Genomic DNA, 23,747 nt, shown 5'->3' with positions numbered 1-23,747 from the left:
AAATAGATGTTAGATGTAACCATAGTGAGAAAATAATTAAGCATTACAACTTTAATTGTTTACTACATATGACTGAACACAAATATTTATATTATAAATTTAAAAAATATTGTAAACTCCAATTCAAGCAGCTGATAAAAATGAAAACGTAGCTTCAATTATCAAGATGAGAGTATAATAATTAATTATACATAATTAATTGTATGATTTAAATTGAAAATCAAATACAAAGTTTTCACGAGATGTTAAAACAATCATTACATAAAGATGTCATGTACACTTGACGCATGGGTTTTCCACATATGTGACAGTATGAACGGACTTTTTTGTCCGCTTTTCGAGGTTAAATAACATATTTTACAGGTTTATTTTCTATTTTGTCGAACGTTTTTGATACAGGTTTTAACGACAAAGAATTACATTCAAGCTTAAATATGTCGTAATAATCTGTATTCACAATATAAAAGATCACTAAGCCTGAGGATGCATTATTTTTATTAGGGACTTGGACAAAATTATTTCCAGTTGTTAATATTTTTCTACTTATAATAATAGATTCTCCAGTTTTTAATTATGTTCACAATTTCGTAGGAAATTATCTATAATCACTCCACTTTTTCTAGATTTTTAACGTTGTTTTCTTGATTATACTTACTAGGATTTGTGAGGTATAAATAACGATATAAAAATTTTAATTTTTTTAAATTTATAGTCAGCATAAAATTTTCGGCACTAACTTAGCCGTTCTCCCACAAATCGTCGATTTTTTAATTATATTTTAATAGTCCTGTAAGTATTAGCAGTCAAAAGGCTTTAATTTTATCCACGCTGGTTTCTTGACAATCCTGTTACCCTGAATGATTATTTTGAACTACACCAATGTTTGAGTTGGCATAGTTAATTAATATACTCAAAAGATTCCATCAAAAAATATCAAGAAACAATCTTTGAAAATTTTTACACCTGCTATAGGCAAATTTTTACTTATAAACTGATGCTAGTGGATTTATTTTTATTATAATTACTGTCTTTATTCAAACCATTGTTATCATAAAGCTTTTGAAAATTATAATTTATTTCTTTATTAGTAGACTTTCATGCTAAATATTATAAAATTATGTTCAAGAATTCCTCTGCATCTCCACCATAACCTTCATTTTCCGTGTCACTCCAATTGAAATTGAATGCTTCATCTTCAATCAACATTTTCTTTATAAAATCATTATTTAATATTTTGACTGCCTAATGAATAAAAAAATTAACAATATTATTTTTTTATAATTAAAAACAGAATTATGATTTTAGAAAGTTTATACTGACAATAGCTCAAAATCAATTATGTTCACTGAACAAATCCAATAAATATTCACTAAAAGTCCGGTAGACTTAATAAAAATACACTATATATTGTTAAGACATTGACATAATTTTTTATTGATTTATTATAATTGTAATTTGCATATGCAACATTTCAATGTATCTAAATTATTATAAATACAGCTGTTCATAATACTAACCAGCTTTCATAAAATTCAGGTAGATGTCACTCCATGAGTTTTTCGAACTTAAAAGAAATGATTTTGAAACACAACGTGCTGAATAAGAATAGGCAAAATCCTAATCCTGCCTAATAAATAATAAAAATAAACAATATTAATTTTTTACACTTAATAACAAAAATTTGTTTTTGAAAAAGTTATGCTTACCATGGTCAGAATTAATTATGTTCACTACAATTTAATGTTCACAACAATTTAATGATAAACATCTGTAAACAGCCCAGTAAGCTCGATAAAACGCCAGTTTCGTTAGTACGCTGAAATACTTTCTTATATATTGTTTATAATTATAATTAAATATATCAGAAGATCGAAATATTGGCATATACTTATATAATTGTAAATACAGTTGTTTACAATACTAACCAGCTTTCACAAAATTATACTAGATGTCACTCTACGAAAATTTTAAATTCTAACGAAATGACATTGAAACATAAAACGCGCTAAATAAGAATGAATATCGTTTAAAATGGAAAAAAAATTTCTTTATTGATTGTTATTAAAAGTCAAGTTAATATCTCTTAGCCAATCAGATGACAATTTAAAGAGCTAAAATTCTTAAGTTCGAAAACTATACTTATACCCCACGCGACCACAGAGCAGAAAATATGCCCCTCGTGATAAATGTTAAAAGAAAATAGTAAATTACTCTTATATAAGAAGGATATACAAATCCATGTTTGACAAAGTTTAATACATTAATATATGAAGTAGAATTTCGTCGTACTAAGGACCAGTTTTCCAATCCAAGATAAAATTTTATCCAGGATAAAATTATTATTCCTAATATATTCATATATATAAAATATATAGATATATTTCATGATTCGATAAAATTTTAACCTGGATTGAAAAACTGGCCCTTAAAGTTAAATCAACAAAAATCTCATTGAATGAATATAAATGTTTATATGTATATAGTTATACATAGATATAGATATCACTGTTTTGAAAGGGGATAAAATAGTGATCTAAATTATTCAAGTCAAATTTTATCTCTCATAATAACAAGTCAGGTGTCGCTAATTTTTTATGCTACACAAAACCATAATATCAACAAGACCTAAATAAAAGATACATCTATTAAGATTAAGTGATTAATTATTGTTGCTTGTAAATTACAATAGTCTTATTTTTATATTAAAGAAATAACTAATCAGAACTGGCAGTGTGATGTTAACTTACGTCTAGTAAAATAAAGTTTAAAAGAATATTAGAAAGAAATAATAAAAGAGAAGTAGGTTATGCAGTTCTATGTGTCCAACATACATACATTTTGATGACTAAAATATTTTTAACTTCCCGCTAAGAAAATCAATGATTTTCGAAAAATCGGGAAGTTATTGTTTTTACCCCGTTTTGCAAAAATCAAGGTTTCAACAGATCTCGAAGTTTGGAAGCCCTAAGAAGCTTTCCTGACTATTTTTACCATGATGTCCGTACGTCTGTATCTATGTGTGTGTGTGTGTGTATGTTTATTTTATTAAAAGTTGTTAAAAATCGTTATTCGTTAATTTTGTTAAATAAAGTTTGGATCCATTGTTAAACAATTATTTATTTATTTTTCAACAGCAACATTTCCTCCACTCTCTCTAAACCTAAGATAAGTACTCAGCTCTTGTACCGGTTCCAGGACCGTGATAAAAACCTGGTGGCGCCCTTAATAATTTGGAATTGTTTATAAATTGTTTATTGTAGTATATGAAATTAAGGGGCCTCTGAGCAGAAAAAATAACTGTTTCAAGTTACTTGGGGTCATCAATGTCAGCTGTAACAGGCTCTTCAGTGAATAAAAACTTAAAAAATTTCAAACGGGTGATTGATACATCGTAAAAAAGCTGTTAAAAATGGACTCATTGTATCACCGGTAATTTAAAACCGATGTAAAAATTTTGTTTTGTGAAAAACATTTTTTGACCGCTAATGGTGTTATTTTAACACTGATTTCGGTATTGAGTTGAACACCAAAATTCTTAATACTGCGGGACGCATGGACTTATGCTGATTTTTTTCACAGAGTACTTAATAATAGTCATTATAGTTATTAAACAAATGATAATTATCCATATGTGGTTATGCGATTGTTGGCAATTATTGTTTTCACATTTCTTTTTATTAAAATACAACTTATAGATAAACATCACACAAAGTGACAATAAATATTAATTGGACTTGCTCTAATAATGCTGTGGAATGAATAATTGATGGAAAAAATTATTTGTATATGCGATTTAGTGTGTCATCGCACTCACATTTCGGTGACTCATTAAAATGTCATGAGCTCTTCAATGATAGAAGGATGCGTCGAACTCGTTAATTAAGTTCTTTATTTCCTCAATTATTTATTTCAAATCAGATTTAATGAATTTATTTCATACATAAGAAATTACAATTGAAAGCATCTAGAAAATAAGAACAAGCTTAGTATTTTGAAGTGTTCATTACAAAAAATCACTGAAATGTAGGAATAATAAAAATATACATTGTGGTGATTCATCGAAATGTTGAATCAGTGGCAATAAACATTTCAGTGACCTATTAAAATGTTATGTATATGGGCAAATGATATATAACAATTTGATGAATTCACCAAAATGTAAAAAACATGTGAAAAATCATTTTGGTGACGTCACCAAAATGCTCGAAAGTCACCAGAATGTAGAAATGATGTGCAAAAAAGTTACCAAAATGTAGAAACGACATACATATATATATATATATATATATATATATATATATATATATATATATATATATATATATATATATGAAACACTAAATTTTTACTTCTTTGAAAAATTTAATTATCCAGGCCACTAAACCTCGCGGATAAGGGATAATCGCCTAGATTTTGTTATAATTTTAGTCCGGAAAATTTCTAAGTATCGGGTATAAATGTCTTCAATTACCAATGCATATTGAAAACCGGATGAGGATTTAGTGTAAGGACCTATGGTGTCCATGGAGATGATAGTCTGTGGCTGAGTTGGCGGTCTAGTACCAATATAGCCTTGCGGTTTAGCATGATTACTTTCTTTTTTAAGACAGCTCTCACAAGAATTGACATAGGAAACAACGTCTCGGAACATACCGGGCCAGTAATGGGTCTCGCGGATACGCAAGTAAGTTTTATCAATACCTAAATGTCTCGATTGAACATCGCAATGTGCTTTCTCGAGTTGGGGCTTGATTTCAGGTTCTGTGAGGACGATTTTTCACGCAGTAATGTCACCTAGAATTTCTTTAACTGCTGTCGGGCGGTAATAATATAGTCTTTCGTCTTCGTACTTCCATTCGGGGTATTTTTCCGGGAATTTTTGGACTACTCGGACTTTTTCGTTGTACCATGAAATTTCGGCTCCAGTAATGCTACGATTTTGGATCGATGAGAGTTTTGTTAATCCAGGATCTTTATAAAGGCGTAATAGAGCGTCTAGGGCTTCATTTTGGGTTCCTCTGTAATGGATAATATCTAACTTATATGCTGATAAGTCAATAGCCCACCTAGCTAAACGACCTGCTGGGTCTTTTAAATTATAGAGCCATTTTAACGCGGAATGGTCAGTATAAACTGTAACTGGAAGACCTTCTAAGTATCCACGTAATTTCCGTAATATATACAGTTATATATAAAACTGTAGTTTTATATATAAAACTACCACGAGGCATGCTTTTCCTGTCGTCGTGTAATTAATTTCAGCTTTATTCAGAGGTCTGCTCAGACACATAATTAAATTTTCTCGATCTTCTTTAAAGTCGTACTGGGTAAGAATCGCGCCTAGTCCGGTGTTACTCGCGTCAGTGTATAGGCAATAAGGGCGATCTGGCTCAGGCAGAGCTAACGTGGCTGCCTGTAATAGAGATTTCTTAGTCACAATAAATACTTTTTCTTCTACGTCAGTCCATTTCTAGTCTACATGAGTGCTTGTTAATTTATTTAAGGGACCTTGGACTTGGTGCAATATTTTTAAGGTGTTTGTGATACCAGTTTACGAGACCGTTAAATCTACGAAATTCCTTGCGGTTAGTAGGTCGCGGATATTCGGCTATTGGTTCGTCGCGCTGGGTCCGGACTCATGCCTTCTTCATTAATTATGAAACCTAGAAATTTAACTTCGGAGCGTCCGAATTGACTCTATTCTTCATTCATTTTGAGGCCCACGATTCGAAAAGCTTCAAAAACAGCTTGTAAATACGTCATGTGTTTCTCTAGAGTATTACTGATAATAATCCAATCATCTAAGTAGGCAAAAATTTTTTCTTGTGCGCTGGGTAAATATTTTCGAGCCTTTTTCCAAAGAATTTGCATTACGATTCGGAGAACTTGGTCAGTGAGAGCTTGATAAGTACTAGGGGCGTTAATAAGCCCGAATGACATACGAATCCATTCGAATTGGCCACGGCCATCGACACGAAATGCTGTATAGTGTCGACTACTCTCTTCTACTAATACTTGGTGAAAAGCGTCGCTGAGATCAATGGTAGAAATAATTTTTGCGCCTCGAAGGCTGGATGAAATTCGATGCATGATTGGTAATGGGTACGCTGATTGTTTGGTCATTTTATTTAAAGGGCGATAGTCGATACACATCTGCAGACTGCCAAAAATCTAAACAAAGAATAATTGGGGTTGATAGACCAGATACTACTCTCAACCAGGTTAAGATGGTTTTTTCATCAAGTTCTACTTTGAATGGCGCGCCTCCGCGGGTATATATTGAAGCAGAGTCGGCTAATGTTACTCCTACAGTACTGGTGGGATCTGGGCTGAGTTCTTGAAGTTCATTGTCTTGGATTCGATTATAAGCGGTTTCAGAGATGTAACTTCGTTCGCTTCCGCTGTCTAACGTGGCTTCGATATTATAAAGTCCTATTGTAATATCTGTAATCATGTGACTTACGAGCGTTGGTGCCTGCGTATGTGATAGATATGTTCGATTTTTATGATTGGGGCCATATATTTGCATAAGACAGTCGAGTGTTTCGTCATGGTCTGATTTGATCCTTAATTTCGGTGAATTAATGGGAAATTCCAATTCTGAGTCTGATTCGTAGTCATAATCGTCATAATCCTCATATTCCGAATCTGAGATGTTTAATTGCGGGGGATCGAATAGAAAATCCGGTATTTGGGAGGTACTAGCTTTACAGTTGTCAATTATTGGCCCTACCAAGGAGTTAGCTAGAGAAATGGATCACACGTGGGTTTGACTAGCTGATTCAGTAGTACTATTTGTCTCTACTGCAACGGTTTTGGCTCTGGTTGCTGTAGCGGGATACACCAGGGCACCTACTCGTTTTTTGGATCCGGGTTTCTCGGCAACGGTGGTAAATCAGCTCTGGCCCGAATCTCATCGGTGGTTTTCGCGCAACATTTGTCGGCTGTATGTCTATGACATCCACAGCGTGCACAAGGCGCGGAAGATGGTGATGGAGAGAGTCTTTTGCAAGTTTTTATACATGCCCTGTATTACTGCTTGAAGGTTATTTATTGACGATACTAGTGTATCTGTAGTGTGGTCTTTCGACTTTCATTTACGGAAATTGGGTTGTTTGTTAGTTAATACCGCGTCTAGGGTAGTTGGTTCGTTGTTTTCCATATTTGACGCGTCTTGATCGGGGTCTATATCGGTAACGGCGTTCATTCGCGTTCCGGATTTGGAATAGCCCTGATTCTGTATTTTTGGCTTCTTTGATTGTTCCTGCTTACGTGGATTACAAGTATCCATAATCGATTGCCAAGCGCCAACGCGTTGATACAACGTTGAATAAGTACTGATATGTTCTTCGACAAATTTAAATAAAAATTTGGAATTAAATTTTTGAATAATAATTTTAATTTCTCGATTTTCAGGTAATAGCTCTTCTAATTGGGCAAATGCACTTTGCATTCGATTAATAAATGCCGCTCCGAGTTCGCCGTCGGATTGCCGATATGAATAAATTTCTTGTAACAGGGTTTCGTCTGTTTGGTGGGTTTGCCATACTTTAAAGTGTATCTTAAAGACCGACCAGTCAGTGAATAAATGTTCATTTTGATAATACCAGTCTAGAATATTGCCAGTTAAGGTTGAAGCAACTACTGGCATAAAATTATCCAATAGTATATCATTACTGATCATTCGTTGTTCCAAAGTTTTAATAAATTTTTTAGCATCTAGTTTTGCAGACGAATCGTGTGAAGGAAAAATTGTGTTTCATGATTTTGCAGTCCGGGAAAAGTTATTAGTCCGTAAGGGTGCAACTGCACTCGGGCACGTGTCAGAGTGAGCAGCGCTTGGGACCATGCCTGGGATAGTGTGAGTGTATTGCTGTGTCTGTGACGCAGGCACGTGGAGAGAAGCGATCGATGCTCTGTAAGTATGCGTTACGTGAGGTACAGTAGTGTGGGGCTGTATGCGTGTGGCTGGTACATAGTATGGCATCGATGGTGCTGTGTAAGTTAGTGTTATGTGTGGTACGGTAGTGTATGTTTGTGTGTGTGTGTGGCTGGTACGTGCTGAGACACTGGCGGTACGAGTAGTGGGATATACGGGTGCGCGTACGGTAAACGCGCAGCTCCACTGAACGCTGAGTTTTGTACCGTGGTAGCGAGAGGTAAGCGAGGTGCGGGCGGTACGAAGTGATTTCCTGCCGAGAAATTTGAATTCGGGAATAATTCTCGCGGCTGAAATGCATAGGTATTATTGGCAGGATTATTATTATTGTTTACAGCGTCAGACGTCGTTCGGACTAGGGTACTGGCAAAGCGTGGTATTAATTGGTAATACGCGGCTTTCCAGGCTTTGGTTTCGATCCGAGCTGTCTAACTACTTCTTTGGCAGTATGTGTCGCAATATTTGTATTCCCAGGATTTTGTATTGCGTTTACATAGTTATTGTTTGCGTTCGTTGGGTCTAGTGGGTCTTGTACACTATTTATCTCAATACCGCTTAAATTTGCGGGGTTCACTAAGTCTTGTATTCCGCTCATGTTATTATGAATTGTCTGAGCGGGGTCAGTATTGTTGTTGTAGCCTGTAATATTATGCAAGTCGTTTTGTGAGTTATCTAGTCTAAGTAAGTCGTCTGATAACTGTGGATATAAACTTGAACTAGGGGCTTGAGTCGGTTTAAAATTTAGGAAATTCTGGCTTGATGTGACTGAATGGGGATCTTGTGGGATCTGATTCGCATTATTGTTTACAGGTACCGAGAATCGATTTACTGGCGTACGGGGAAACATTTTTGAAAAATTCTGATATTAAGATTTTTATGTAATAATTTTAATTAATTTTCAGTTAGGTTAAATTTTCGGAATTTTATTTTATGGTGACACACCTGATAGAAAATTTTAATCTTAAGTTTTCAACAATTGTTTCCCTCGGTAACGTACTCAAGATAAATTCTACAATCCCGGATTTATTTAATAGTTATCCGATACTCGGTGTTGTTAATTTAATCACTAAATTTAACTTCGACAATGAGCTTACTAATTTATGATAGTTAATGTTAACGTTATTTTCTGAAATTCGAGCTGTAAAGTTAAATAAAATAATTCATCTTAACGGCAATGTTTAATTTCAGTATTAAAATATTTGCTACCAAGAGTTTATTTTGAGTAATAAAATAAAATAAGAGATTTAGTTTCGACTTAGCTAGACAAAAGAAATTTTTGTGTACAAATAAATCTTAAAAATTTTATTTTTATTTCCGAACGTTACAATACGTGGTATATATGACGACCGATTCCTTGAAGGACGTTTGCGTGAAGCGACCTTGTGTTGTGTTTACTTTAGCCTGAGCGTGCGGCGTGTTTATGGCTTACGACCCAGCATACAAAATATAATAGACAGTGGATTTGTAAGATTTATACACTGATAAAATTTTTGTCGAAAATATTCTTACTCGATTTTTACTGAGAGTACTTCTCAGTTATCACAAAATAAATGACCGTAGCATAAATCTGTACAATAATCGGGTTATGGTTTTACAATATTACAATTTATGCACGCAATAGAAATATTTTCAGTTTATTATGCTTAAAATTAGATGAGATGATATGAAAACGTGGCAATTTCTGTCAAGTTAGAAATTAATTTTATAAATTTAGGATTTTTACTAAATTTTCTACAAAAATTTTGCTAGTTTAATAAATTTGTACGATTATTTATGACAAGAATTCTGTCAATTAATTGAATTTATTAAATTTTATCTGTAATGTATCAAATTATTTTCGTGATTTTGTTCGAGAAAATAAATTTATGATTTCTTTAGAATTTTCGAGAACAAAGACATCCATTTATGAGGGCAGCGTCCATGTTCGAGCGCCATTGAAACACTAAATTTTTACTTCTTTGAAAAATTTAATTATCCAGGCCACTAAACCTCACGGATAAGGAATAATCGCCTAGATTTCGTTATAATTTTAGTTCACTGCCCTGGGATATTCCGCTCCCATGTATTAACGAGTGTCTTTGTTTTTAAGAGATTGGTTAGATAATTTTCGGACAGAAATTCCCATGTGTGCCAGTTAACTTGTTTTAGTTACTTACAAATTTTACTGCAAAGAGGGTCCTTCTTCCTTGATTGGCTTTGTAATTGGTGGTATAAAATTACGCACAATAGGTGTTGATGGTTGACAAATGAAGATTAATCCGCGATAAAATTATGGCAAAACTTAACTTTATTTCACTAAATCAACACTTTGAATACATTTGTTATACTCGGTAACAAAGTACAATAGATTAGTTGTATGAATATTTTACTGATATTCAAGGTTATAGATGATTGATTATTGGTATTATTGGTAATAAACGTGTTATGTCCAAGGGCGTTTTTAGAGCGGTAGCGTAAACGGTGGAGGTTTGGACTAACAATTTAAAGAATACACAACGGAGGTTTTAATTCCGTTGTTTTAATTATTTATGTGGGACGTTTTCGAAGTACGAATTTACCACGCCTTCGTTTGAGACTATTCACGGATTTATTGAGAGTAGATGTACTTACTGTTACGGGAACTTTATTGATGGTCAGATCCGTGATTTTAGGGCAGCTGTTAGTGCCTGTTCCTTGATTGGGCCCTTTGGTTGGTTCTCGCAGCGGATGGAGTAGGGTGGATTTGGGCTGCTTATATTTCGGGCTTCTTATTTTATGAAATGACTTGTTGGAAACTGATTTCACTTTAATTGAGGTTTATTTTTATAAACATTAAAACTTACACTTTCACAATTTGAATTTTTTTTAAAGAATTTAATTTAATGAATTTTAGTAATTTAAATGAGCTAACGTCCTCCAGTCCCCCGTAGGGTAAAGTGCGCAAATTTAGCTTTTTAGTGGTATTTTATTTAAACTTACTGCCCGGATTCTCGCCTAAGTGCAGAGCAAATTAGAATTCTGAGATTCCGGTTCTCTAGATATTTAGAACTAATAACTAATACGTGGCCTGCTGGTTGAACCGAATCTGAACTCGTCTTAAGTGCAGAGCAAATTAAGATGAGTGATTTTTACAAGGCACGGGTCCGTCAATTAAACGCGGAAGTCGAATTAATTGCTCAAAGACCAATACGTGGCCTGCCAGTTGAACCAGGTCTGAACTCGTCCTAAGTGCAGAGCAAATTAAGATAAGTGACTTTTACAAGGCACGGGTCCGTCAACTAAACGCGGAAGTCGAATTACTTGATCAAAGACGAGGCGTTGGCTGTTGATCGCCTTTTTAAATACTCGTGGTGCTGAGATTGCAGAAGTCCCCGCTAGTCAACCAGCAGTCGCGTAGCTTATATTTTATTGTGGCTTTTGCGCATGGAGAAGTCTTCCATCTGCGCGGGTGATTTAAATTTAAAGAAAAATTTTGGGGTGGACATAACATTCCCCCGGAAAAGCGAGAAGCTAGTATAGTTTTTCGGTTTTCCTATGGCCACCTTCCCCATAAGCGAGAGCCACTTACAAATTTTGATTTAACTTAATATAATTTGATATAATGAAAAGAGTAACAGTAGGAGTCATCTAGTGCTAGTAATTAAGTTTTATTCATATTTTAATTTTGCAATGCATTGCATTGTACGTGTTTTGCTGACAAATGAAAAATTTTTTTTTTTTTTTTTTTTTTGCTTGCTTCTCGAGTTCGCGTAGTCGGGTTGAGTGTTAGTGTACTTCAAACCGTGGGCTGTTGTAAGGATATTCTCCTCAAAAAAAAAATATAAAAATATGTATACTTGTGAGGTGAATTTTGAAAGCTATGGTACCTGGTACCAGATGGTTCTAATGATGTATGGGGAGAGGGTAAGTAAAGCATTATTTTAAAATTGATAACGAAAATTTGTATATAGAAAAATAAAAATTATTTAATATTTTTTTTTTTTATAAAAAAAATTTTTTTTTTTTTTTTTTTTCAGGATTTGAGAAGGGCGATTCGTCTCTTAGCGGGGTTGGCTCGTCATATCCATCCGAGAGAGGCCTTATTTTCGGCTTCATGCCTGGTGACCCTGTTTGGCTCTCTGCCTCCCGAGGTCGTGGATGCAGTTGTCTTCTTCGCGTTCCTGGACCTAGCGATGGTAGCTGAGGTTCAGGACTTTGAAGAAGTGCTTGCCCCCAACCACGAGGACATCGATCGGTTAAGGATCGCCTTGATCGAGACGGTCTTTAATGGTTTGGTCGCCATGGGATAAAGGTATGTTGCGTGATGCTTCATAGTTATTATTTAGAAAAAAAAACTTTAGGATTTAATTGTTTTTCCCCCTTTTTTTTTTTTTTTTTTTTTTTTTTTTTTTTTTGCAGGCCAGGCGTGTCGGGTGACATCGCTTCCGCCGAGAGCTGGACGCCTTCTCTTTTATTTTTATGTGAAAACTTATGTAAAAGAAATATAAAAATTCTTTTTTTTTTTGAAAAATAAAGATTATTTCTTTTTATTTCGTATTGTTTTCTCATTTTTGTTTCCTGTACTTTCTCCTTTTTTTTTTTCAAAATTAATCCGATTTAGAAAAAAAGGGTAAGTAGAGTTTAACGGTATTTTAATAATTGATTAATAAAATAGTTAACTATAGTAATTTAGTTAGATAATTTAGGTTTAGGTAGTGAGGAAAATTTCTTAAAGGTTTAGTTTAGAAGAGTGTGAGAGAGAGAGAAGTGTATTCGTAATTATATGTGTATACGTGTATTATATGTATACCCATGCGGTAACGCGGTTGTGGGCGTGGCTTGCCGAGAGGCGGTTGCGATGAAGCGGGCGTCGATAAGCTACTCCGCTGGACTTAATAGCTCGTTACGTTTAACGCTAGATGCCTCTTCTAGTTCTCTTTTCCTATTTTATTTTTGATTATTAAATACTAAACTTTTAAGTTAATCGTTTTGAATTATAAAAAGAAAAATTTTTGAAGAAATTTTGTATGAGTGACGTTAGCTCTGAAATAGAATTTTCATATAAAACGAAGTAAGAATTTTGTATATGGAAATTGTTGGGTGTATATATTTAATAGTTAAATATTTAATAGTTTGACATAATAATAGATAATAATATGACTAAACATGATAATTGGTTACATATAGGTGATATGAATTTTAAATAGTGTATAATTGGGTTCTTAATATAAGTTTTATATGGATTTAATATTGAATGTAATTAACTAATTGAATAATTGGATAGTATATAGAAAAATAAAATTCTTAATGTATGATATAGTGATAGTAAAATGGAAAAGGAAAATTTTATGTTAAATTTATATTATATATAAAGAAAAGCGAGAAAAAATTTTCAATTGAGGTTTTGCGCTGTTTCCACTCGTCCCCTCAAGGCCGGAGGTAAATTTATCTTCGGTCTTGTGAGTTTTATGGTCGCAAAAAATTTTGTAAAATAAGAAAAAAATTTTGTAGATTAAGAGAAAATTTGTTTTACATTTTACTATCTCTTTCTCTTAGAAATATTGATGTGAAAACCGTTGACTCGTTTTTGGCTATTTTAAAATTTCATAAGGCAAAATGTCATTGGAAGATTTTTATTATTAATGGTTTACTTTATCAATTTTCGGTTTTCCCCAAAATGAGCCATCGGTTTTATGATTAACAATTCTTTAATGTTGATCTTATTTTCCACGATGTTGATGTTCGGTTTGTCTAGATCGGTGATTTGTAGTCTTTTAGTCGGAATGTTTTCGACTTCTTTGGTTTCTCGTTGTTCTCGGGCGCTTCTTCAGTCGTTGTTTGCTTACTCGGTGAGCTTTCTTCTTCGTTGGTTTCAGATTTCTCTGGGAGTGATTCATTGACTTTCGACGGTGATGTCGTTTTTTCTTTTGTTGTTTTCACTTCTATAACGACTGGCTTTTCGATTATTTTGTTGTTCTGTCGTGTTTTTAGTAGGCATCGACGAATGAGCTTTTGTATTGCGAACCCGCTTATAATGATCGATAATATTCCGATTGTTGATACCGATCCGATGGTTATTTTCTTATTTATTTCTTCATTTTGGTGATCTAGTGCTATTAATGACATTTTTTCTTCATTTTCTTCTAGCCCTTGACCCCAAGGTTCGAATTTGTCGATGATTGTAGCTGGGTTTGAAAGTTTTGTTAGTAGATTGGGATTTTCGTTGTTAAATATGATACTCGAGTTTAACGTTTCGAGAGATAGATTGAAACTTGGTGCGATAATTTCTATGTTTGTTGATTCTCTAGCTGTTCCTCGGACTTTATATTGGTTGCAGTTTGCTTGGCATCCTTGTTGTAGGTGTATTAGTCCGATTCCGTTGATTATGGTGTTTCCGTTAGTTAGTTCTGGGCATTTCCACTGGATGTTTTCTTCTTTACACGTTGAGTATGCCCACGTGTTTTTCTCGTTCATTTTTATCCAAGTTAGTTTACATTTTTCGATTATTCTTACGTTGCACTCTCTGAGATTTTCTGTTTTTGGATTTATGAGTAACTTCATTTCACAATCTACTTCTTTTTCTAGTTTCGTTATTTTTGTTGGAATGTCGGTTGGGCAGGCCATGTCTGGTCCAATGGGTTTGCAGTTGTCCACGTAATCTTGTTCAGCGAGGAAATATTCTTCGAATGCAGGTTCCGACATTAGATATTTTGACGTAGGCTGAATTGTCAATGTTGATAATTGATCTCCGATTTTCTCGGCCTTGGGAAGTGATTTTAGTTCATATGATAACCACGGCGTCTGGTCGAAGAGTGGTACGGTTATTATTATCAGGAAGTGGCCGTTCGATTTTCCTGTTTCTACTTTCGACACCTTCGCTAGCGTGCTGATGTCCATGTGGTCCAGGGGTTGTGGCGGATTTAAGGTCGGATGTTTTTTGATCATGTCCGCGGTGGCTTGGTTTAGTTGTTTAGCTGACACCGTTAGGTAGGTCAGTTTTCCCCATTTTGCTTCCTCTATGGCTTTTTCTGCATTATTAAGAGTTCTTAGGTGGTTAGTCATTCGGTGAATATTTTCATTGCCGATCATTGAGGACAGTTGAATCCTTTGCATGTCAGTTATTTGTTTATTCGTTGTTTGTTGCAGAGATGCTGAACTTTTTGCTAATTCTTTGATTCGGTTGGTTATATTTATTTCGTGTTTGAGGATTTCGTTGATTTCGCTCTTAATAATGTGGGTGTTATTTTGAGATAGGTGTACGAGTTCCTTGTTGTATTGATATAACTTGTCTAGTTCGTTGGAGATATGTTCTTTGTCGCTGTAGTCCATGGTTCCGAATAGTTTTCGCGCAATCGAGCCTACGAAGCCGAACCACGGTGCTCTTTTGGTGCGATTCTGTGGATGTAGTTTTTTGAGTTGAGGATCTTCGAGGAATTGCCTTAGTCGGTGTTTTGCTTGTTCGATTTCAGCATATATTTCCCGGTGTGTATTTGTTCTTAGGTACGACACACAGGATGAATGATTGAATTTTTGAGCGCATATCCCATAAGCTTCCCATATATTTTGATTTAAGTAGGGATAGAGAGTTACTAGTTTTTCGATGTTTATTGAGCTGATGATTTGCCATTCTTCCCTGATGAGGTGGACTCTTTTGAATGGATCGTATAGTAGGCCCGGATTCGCCTCCATTGGTTTTATTTTCACTTCGTCTGCTCCCCATGCCAGGTATCCGATTCCCAGGAGGAGAAGTGGTTCAAGGATCATATTAGAGTTTTTCGTAGATTTCTGCGTCTAGATATGTGTATATTTACTGAAACAAACAATTTAAGTTCTTTTTAGTCGAAATTTTCGCGGTGGGCTGTTTTAGCCTTGTTCGGGTGGATTAATTTCCGTTTTCCGTTTTCTTTTTCTATTGTTAAATTTCCCATTTCGTTTATTTCGATTATTTTGAATGGGCCAGTATAGTAATGATCTAATTTATTTTTTCTAGGTTCTTTTAACGTATACACGAAGTCTCCTACGTTAAATTTTGCGGGGTGTATATGTTTGTCAAATCGGATTTTTGACTCGTGTTTAGCTTTCGTTAGGTTTTCCGCAGATATTCGTTGAATTTCGGAGATTCGGTTAATCAGGTCGGCTAGATAATCGTTATATGATTCGATTTTACTGAAGTCGGGAAATTGAGTTGGACTACGCGCTTTTCTTCCGTACAAAATTTCATATGGTGTGAATTTCGTAGCCGTATGTACAGTGGTATTATAGTTAAGCATAGCCATTGGGATGTATCGATCCGAGTTACTGAATTTATCTACGTAAGCCCGGAGGTAGTCGACTAAAGGCTGGTGAGATCTCTCCAAGGCTCCGTTAGATTGGGGATAGTAAGAGGAAGTTGTTATTCTTTGGATTTTCAGTGCTTTGGCTAATTGTTGTATTAATTTGCTCGTGAATGAGGTGCCCTTATCTGATAGAATTACGCGAGGGCACCCATAAAGGGCAATATAATGATTTAATAAGGCGTCTGCGACAGTTATTGCTCTGATATCTGGGAGAGGAACTGCTGCAGCTGCTTTGGCGAAATTGTCTTGGATCGTTAGGATGTGTAAGTTACCGTCAGGGGTCATAGGTAGGGGTCCTACCGTGTCTATACTAATTTTTTCGAAAGGTTCAAAGGGTGTATCTGTGATGGACATAGGTTGTTTGGTCTTTATTCGCGTGAGTTTATTTTTCTGACAGATTTCGCAAGCTTGGATATAATTATAGATATTGTCTTTCATTCCTGGCCAGTAATATCTTTCACGAATGCGCCAATAAGTTTTTACTACGCCTTTGTGGCCCCCTATTAAACTGTTATGATTTTCTTCAATTATTTTTGTTCGTAGGGATTCGTCTGGTACCTCGACATTCCCTTCGCACAAAGTAATTGTTAGTGGGCAGTCTCTTAATTCTTGTAGTAAATAAGCTTGGATGTTAAGGTCATCGAACTCATCTCCTTGTTTTGCACAGCGGAGTGAATGAATGTCATGTTTGTGCATCGACTGTCGAAGGTTTCTCAATCCTTCGATCAGGTCGATTGGGTCTAGTTTTTCGAAATGTTTTGTCTTAATAAATACCGTGAAGATTTTACAACGACCTAATTTGGTGACAAATACATCCCCTTTTGTAGGTTTTGAGGCATGAAGGTCTTCGGCATTTATAAATTTTAAGTCATGGAGCAGCTTCGCTACAGGTTTTATTATTTCGCAGTCGGCCGCTAAGAAATGTAATAAATGGTCTCGAGCATAAGTGAGCCCATCTCGGCTGATTGCAAATTTTATTTTTATCTCGGGACCTTTTGCAGGTATACTTTCGTCTGAACTAGAGGGTGAAGATATTTTTGGTCGATTACATCGTTCGGCAAAGATATTTTCAGCTTCTTCGAAAGTTGGAGGGTCGAAAGCGATGAAGGGTGGTCCAAATCGGTGTGTCCCTACATCATCCCCCACTGTTTTATTCCCGCATGTTGTTAACTTATTTAGGATTTTATCAGATTCGTGGGATTTTTCCGAGTTATTATTATCTGGTGGATTGGTTGATTTAATCCCTTGTAGTAAATTATTTATTTGTTCTACCCGTTCTGGTTCGATAGGGGTGTTACTCGTGTTGCACGGTTCAAGTTCGATTATTTCCTGTATTCCCTTGCCGCGTTCGTCTACGATTTGGCGGCTTGCGTGGTCATAATGGATACCCATGGCCGCTAGTTCATCAGGGATGAGGACTCTTCCGAAGATCGGAGTTCGGGGTTCTGGACCGTCTCTTAAATATCCAGTGAATCGGGATTTAATTAGGTTTTGTGGTGTTAGTGAGTTTTTATTCATTTGTTTTTCCTTTTTATCGTGAATGTTGATGACGTTTCTGATGTTAGCAATTTCTGCTGAGGTTGCAGGTTCCGGCTCTACGATGACGGGGTGTTCCGTTTCGCTGAGAATTTCATTTTCGCTTCTTTCCGTATCTTCTGGGCTGATATCGCTGCTTGATTCTGCTTCGAGGTTATTGCTGTTTTCTCTAAGAAACTCGTCGACATTAATTTCAGTTGCAGTATCATCTACGGAATCTTCTTCGCTTCGCCAGAGTGGAGGCATTTTACTTAGCGATTGGCGGATATTTTTCGCAGTATCGGAGTTAGTTCTCTTCATTTTTGCTAATTCTTGGGGGGTATAGTTAAATATTGCTTCTTCTAGGAGCCTTTTCTCTAGAGCTTTTTCTTTGTAAGAATTTTCCGGCGGGGGTCGTTTTTTTATGATTTCGTCGAACATTTTTATTAACTCGATGGTTTTTCGTCTTTGTTTTGGTCGGATGATGTTTTCTCTATTCTTTTCTACTTCTTCGTCCCTCTCTGCTTCGTCGTCCCCCTCTTGTCCCATATCTGGTTGGGTAATCGCGGAGGTCCCGGGAGTTAAGGCTGGCAAGAAAACATCATCGTCCCCCTCTTTTCGTTTCCGGTTTTCTGCGACTTGGGATCATCTATAGTTAACTCAAGGTTGCTATTTTCGAAATAATTTATTTTGGGAGGGACTCGTGTTTTTCCCATTTCCCTTTTCCTAAGACGAGAAGCGATTGTTTCTCTGACTTCGGGGCGCTGCTGATTCTTGGTCTGTTTGTCGATCCGAGAGGACGACCAGGGCGCTTGACCCATTGAATCGCTTCTTCATCCGAGAGTATTTTACGAGAGTTTTTATGGTAGTATTCTCCATGATGGGCAGTGCCAAATATTCGTTTTCGGTGGTATTGTTATTTTCGTTTTCTAAGGGCTCGGGGCGACCTTCGGGGTTGTATGAGAGTCCTTCTGCATATTGTTCGGTGATTTTGTGCCGAACTATGACAGTAAATTTGTATTCGCTTAATCTGGACCGCCATTTAGCTTGCCTTTCGGTGACAGTCGTGCTGTCCCTTAGCCAGGTGACACAAGGGCTGCTCGTTATTAAAGTAAAGTGTTTTTGGAGATATGGTCGAAATTGTTGGATGGCATAAACTACTGCAAGGCATTGTTTTTCGATGTCAGTGTATCGGGTGTCGGTGTCGTGAAAGACACGTGAAACACATGACACTCTTTTCTCTCCGTCTCCTTTTAAGTCATCGTCCCCTTCTGTCGTCTGCTGACTGAGGATTCCGGATATTTCTGAGTCTGACGCGCTGACAGCGAGGATGAAGGATTTGTTAAAATCTGGGTATTTGAGGAATGAATCTACGCAGAGGGCATTTTTGATATCATCGAATGCCTTTTGTGCTTCCTCGTCCCATATGAAGGGCTTCGTTTTTCGCGTGAGATCTGTTATAGGTTTAGCCCTTTCCGCGAAGTTTTGTATGAATCTTCGGTAATAGTTTGCAAGTCCCATAAATTTCCTGGCTTCCGTATGATTTCTAGGTCTTGAGGCATTTTTAAGTGATGAAATCTTTTTAGAGTCTGGTTTTATGCCTTCTTTCGTTATTACGTGACCTAAATAATCTACTTCAGGGCAGAGAAATTTACATTTTTCGGGTTGGAGGGTGAGACCAGCTTCTCTCAGTCTATTGAATAATCTTTGAACTCTCACCCCATGTTCTTGTAGGGTTTTTCCATAACTGACTAAGTCATCGATATAAATAAACAATTCTGTCCCTTTTAATCCGCTTAAGGTGGAATCCATCATTCGTTGGAAGATAGATGGAGCGCATTCTAGTCCAAAAGGCATGCAACGATATTCCCAGTGCCCGTCTGGAGTAGAGAATGCCGTTTTTGGTGCGTCCGCGGGGTGCATCGGGATTTGGTGGAAACCCATGGCGAGATCAAACACGCTGAAGAAGTTCGCGTCGCCTAATTGGTCTAATATATCGATAATTAGAGGTAAAGGATAGGCGTCCCCTCTAGTGATTTTGTTTAATTGCCTAAAGTCAATAACCATTCTATATTTTTTTATAGAGGGGTTATTTGATTTTTTTTACAATCCACAAGGGTGAGTTGTACGGCGAGTTAGATTTTCTGATTATTCCTTGTTTTTCAAGATTTTCGACCTGCCTGGCGATTTCTTCCCGATGTTCTGGGGAAATCGATATTGTTTTATTCTCACCGGTTCGTTGGTGGTGGTTTCTATCCGGCAGGTGAAATTCTTGGAACGACCTAATTTATCTCCGGGGAGGTGAAATACGTCGTGATTATTTCTAATGAGATTCTGAACTTGTTCTTTTTCTTCCTGATTTAGGTGATCTACAGGTATTTTCTGAAGTAAGATCTTAATACGTTCTTGTTTGTCTATTACACGGTTGGAGTTTTCTATAGAAGAGTCGTCGGATTCATCCCTCTCTGAACTAGGGTTATCGAATTCGAATTCTTCGAGTGTTTGAGGTCCTATATCGATATCTACTGGGTTTGAATTGAGGTTGATGACCATGCACATGGCATACCCGTCATTTACCTTGACAACGGCTTCTCCTCCGAGTACCCCTTTTGGAAGGTTCATTCGGGGGAGGTATCCTTCGTCTTTTTCAAACTCTTGGATTGGTACTGATATTGATACTCTCATTCGAGGTGGTAAGGTGTAGCTGGAAGAAGGCTTTGTTTCGAAGCTAAAGGGTGTCGGTTTCGAAGGGCAGGATAATAAAACTAGGGTTTGGTTATCATAAGAAATTTCCGCCTTTTCAGCTTCGAAAAAGTTGTTTCCTAAAATTCCCACTCCAGGGGATGGTAAATCTTCTAAACAAACTTGAAATTCTACGTCGATATTGAGGATTTTTAAGGTGGCCGTTCCTAACGTTTCGAAAGTGCTATCACTGAGTCCTCGGAATCTCCTAGCTTTTCCGGTGTCGATAATTATTTCGGGTTTTAAAGCGGATGCATTGATGAGGCATACATCCCCCCCTGTATCGATGAGGAAGCGCTGATAATTGCCTAGGAGTGAGTTACACGACACGTATATTTTTGGCCCGGTTCCTAGAGCGAGGACTTTTTGCTCTGGGAATTTTCTTGGGTTAATTATAGGGATGGGTTGTATTGGTTTATTTTTCATTACTAAGGTGTTCCAGTAAAACGAGATGGTTACGCGTTCTCGAATGAAGAATTCATTTCCGAGTATGGCCTTATAACCTCCGGGTGGTTCTGGTACGAGATGGAAGGTAATTTTTGTTCCAAATATTTTTAAGTTTGTTGAACCGATTATGGGCATTGAGCTAGTAGCGATGCCTCCTACTACTCCTGTATTTTCGATGTTACAGAGGACCTCGTCGCATAGTTCTTCGATGCAGAGTAAATTGAGGTCGGAGCCGGTGTCCAGGAGTGCGTTTACCCCTCCATTACGAATTGCTAGGCTTCGTATGTGGACCGTGGGGCCTTTCCCGGTCGTTAGACATTTTGGTTTGTCCTTCCCTGGGCTCGTAACTCTCCTGCCGTCATCAATGGCGGGTTCTGCTGAGCAAGTAGTGGTTTTACGTTGTTCGGGTCGGTTCGTTGTTCCAATCTCGGTTGAGTTATCGTTTCGTTCGTTTCTGGATGGTGTTCTAGGTCTGGCCTCTGGGAGTTTTGGAGGATTGGTCGGGGGTATTGATTTTGAAAGCCCCGATATGGACCCCTTTGATACTGATGATAGCTGTTGGGGTTCCTCGAAGGTGTGATCGGAGACGGGACGGGCATACTCGCCATTGCCTCCTGTTGACGAGCGCCCTTCCCGTTTAAAGGGTCGTAGGCGTCTCGTCGTTCTCCGTTAGGGCAAAAAGGACAATTACAGACTACCGAAGGGTCCCTTTTATGTCGTAATTTGGCTTCTTCGGAATCTTCGTCGTCTTCGAAGCGAACCGCTCTTTTAGTGGGACTATTTACTCCAGGATGATAACGATTTTGATTAAAATTTTGAAAAGTTCTAGGTTGATAGTAATTTTGATTTCTAGGTGGATATTGGGAGTTTCGTTCGGTTCCGAATGTGAAAGTGGAACCTAAAATCTGTTGTTCCCTCTGATAATTCGGACTGTGGTAGTTTTCTTCATAAGTGTCAGGATATGGGTCTTCATAGTAGTCCGTCGGAATTACTGCTCTATGAGTGAATGTCTCTGGGACTTGTCTGTATTCGTGGTATAATAAAGTGCGAGGCGATTCGCGATAATTACCTCGGTCGTCATAGTCACGAGAAGATCTCGGCATCTGTGGATAGTGTCTATTACCGTCTTGTCCCTTTCGTCTGTGAAATTCTACGGAGGGCGGTAGGGATTCGCCTGGTATAACTCCGTCGTCTCTCATTGCGCGTCTACGGTCTGGTCTTCTGTACGCGTCATTTTCGATGGCCTTGTACATGTCGTTTAGTGTTTCGGCTCTTCTCATTTTACATAAGCATCGTAAAAAGTCTGGTAAGTATTCATAGAAAGTAGTGGCTGCTGTCTTTTCGAAAGTTCGTTTTACTACAGCCCTATCATCTTCGGGAGCATTAAGTTCGATACGCCGGACCATTTCGCTTAACCGAAAATAGAAATCTTCGATATTTTCAGATTCTTTTGGGGCTGCAGCAGCTAGATTTTTCTGCCACGTGGTGTATGGGTCGCCTCTTTTTAACTTTCGCCCTAGGATTAGTAAAATATCTTCAACAGAAGCTAGTTCTGCATGTTCTATTAATCTTTTAGCTCGTCCATATAGTTTTTGTGCTACGCGGCGAGCGAAAAAGCCCTGATTATCAGCTGGAATGCTGGGTAACCAGTTTCTTACTATTCCGTCAAATAATTCGAAATCTTTTATCGCGGTTGGACCTTCTCCGTTAAAATACGGGAGCGCATCATGTAATTCTTTAGCGAGGGTTTGAATTTGGGTATTGAGGTTTTCCTCGTTTATAGAGGTATCAACGCGGAAGGTTCTTCTTTCCATAGTTCCAAACGGGAAATCGTTAGAGCAAGGCACGAAAAACTTTCCGGATTCGTCCTCGAACGGTTCCACGATTTTTATTTGATTAAATCGTCTTAAATTTAGCTATTCTGTGTAAGAGAGGTATTTAAAGAAGGGTTACAAGGGAGGTTCGTTCAAAAAAAAAGGAAAAGAAAAATTTCGATTTTATTTAATTTAAATCGCGATGTATTTTTATTCGGTCACTAGGTAAGTAAGTCAACAGCTGTAGAGTATAATGACACGAAAGAAAGATTAGTTATCGCGGGTGTATGGTTACCGAGTGGCGAGTACGGTAGTGTTCGCAAGGAAGAGTTGATATAAACAATTTTACGATTGGAATAAGAGACGATTTAAATGTCTTTAATCAAACAACAAAAATTTTAACTGATAAAAAAAAATTCCCGTGTTCGACTGAATATTCAATAGTGGTGAATAGTTTAAGGAGGTCAAACAGGAGTTTAAGGGGAATTAATATGTATAATTCGGAAAGATATTAAAAGTAGAAAGGATAAGGTTTAGATTTTCGGATAAATCTATTTGCAATGGGGATTTAGATGTCGTGTAGACGGGTTTAGATGAGCATTGATAGGGTTTTGGGTTTGTCTAAATTTTAGTATTTTTTTTTTTTTTTTTTTTTTTTTCGGGATAGCCTTAACGTTTTCTAAGATTTTCGGACCGCCAGCCTGATTGACGACTACCTTATTCGCGGGTTCCGTATCCTCTTCCCAATATTTAGTTTCGATAAGAGGGCGGTGGTATATTCTGCCGTTAACGAAATCGGAATGTATCTTTTTCAGATGGTATGGATAGCCCGACCGTCTACTCTTTCCCATTAACTTTTCTCGAATTCCGGAAAAATTTTTATCGATTTTAACCCAACATAGTAAAAGTATTCGAAAATTTTGGATCGTAAAATTATAATTTTATCGATTGATGATAGGGGATTATAGTTTTCTTATAATTAATATGGGTTAATAT

The 23,747-nt window shown here is 36.7% G+C and overlaps 1 protein-coding gene across 1 annotated transcript; it reads left to right on the top strand.

Moving 5' to 3' along the window:
- Window positions 1-11,351: 11,351 nt before the first annotated feature.
- On the top strand, window positions 11,352-12,376 carry LOC141528735 (uncharacterized). Its single transcript, XM_074244942.1, has 3 exons — window positions 11,352-11,821; window positions 11,935-12,209; window positions 12,317-12,376. Exons 1-2 carry the CDS (start codon window positions 11,747-11,749, stop codon window positions 12,205-12,207), a joined length of 348 nt encoding a protein of 115 aa, XP_074101043.1. The 5' UTR covers window positions 11,352-11,746; the 3' UTR covers window positions 12,208-12,209; window positions 12,317-12,376.
- The last annotated feature ends 11,371 nt before the right edge of the window (window positions 12,377-23,747 follow it).

Source organism: Cotesia typhae, unplaced genomic scaffold, assembly GCF_013202065.1.
Source record: "Cotesia typhae breed Kobodo isofemale line unplaced genomic scaffold, CoteBio_Ctyphae contig_44, whole genome shotgun sequence".
Classification (NCBI taxonomy): Eukaryota; Metazoa; Arthropoda; class Insecta; order Hymenoptera; family Braconidae; genus Cotesia; species Cotesia typhae.
Note: the sequence above shows the minus strand (reverse complement) of the source record. Positions and strands in the feature narration are given on the sequence as shown.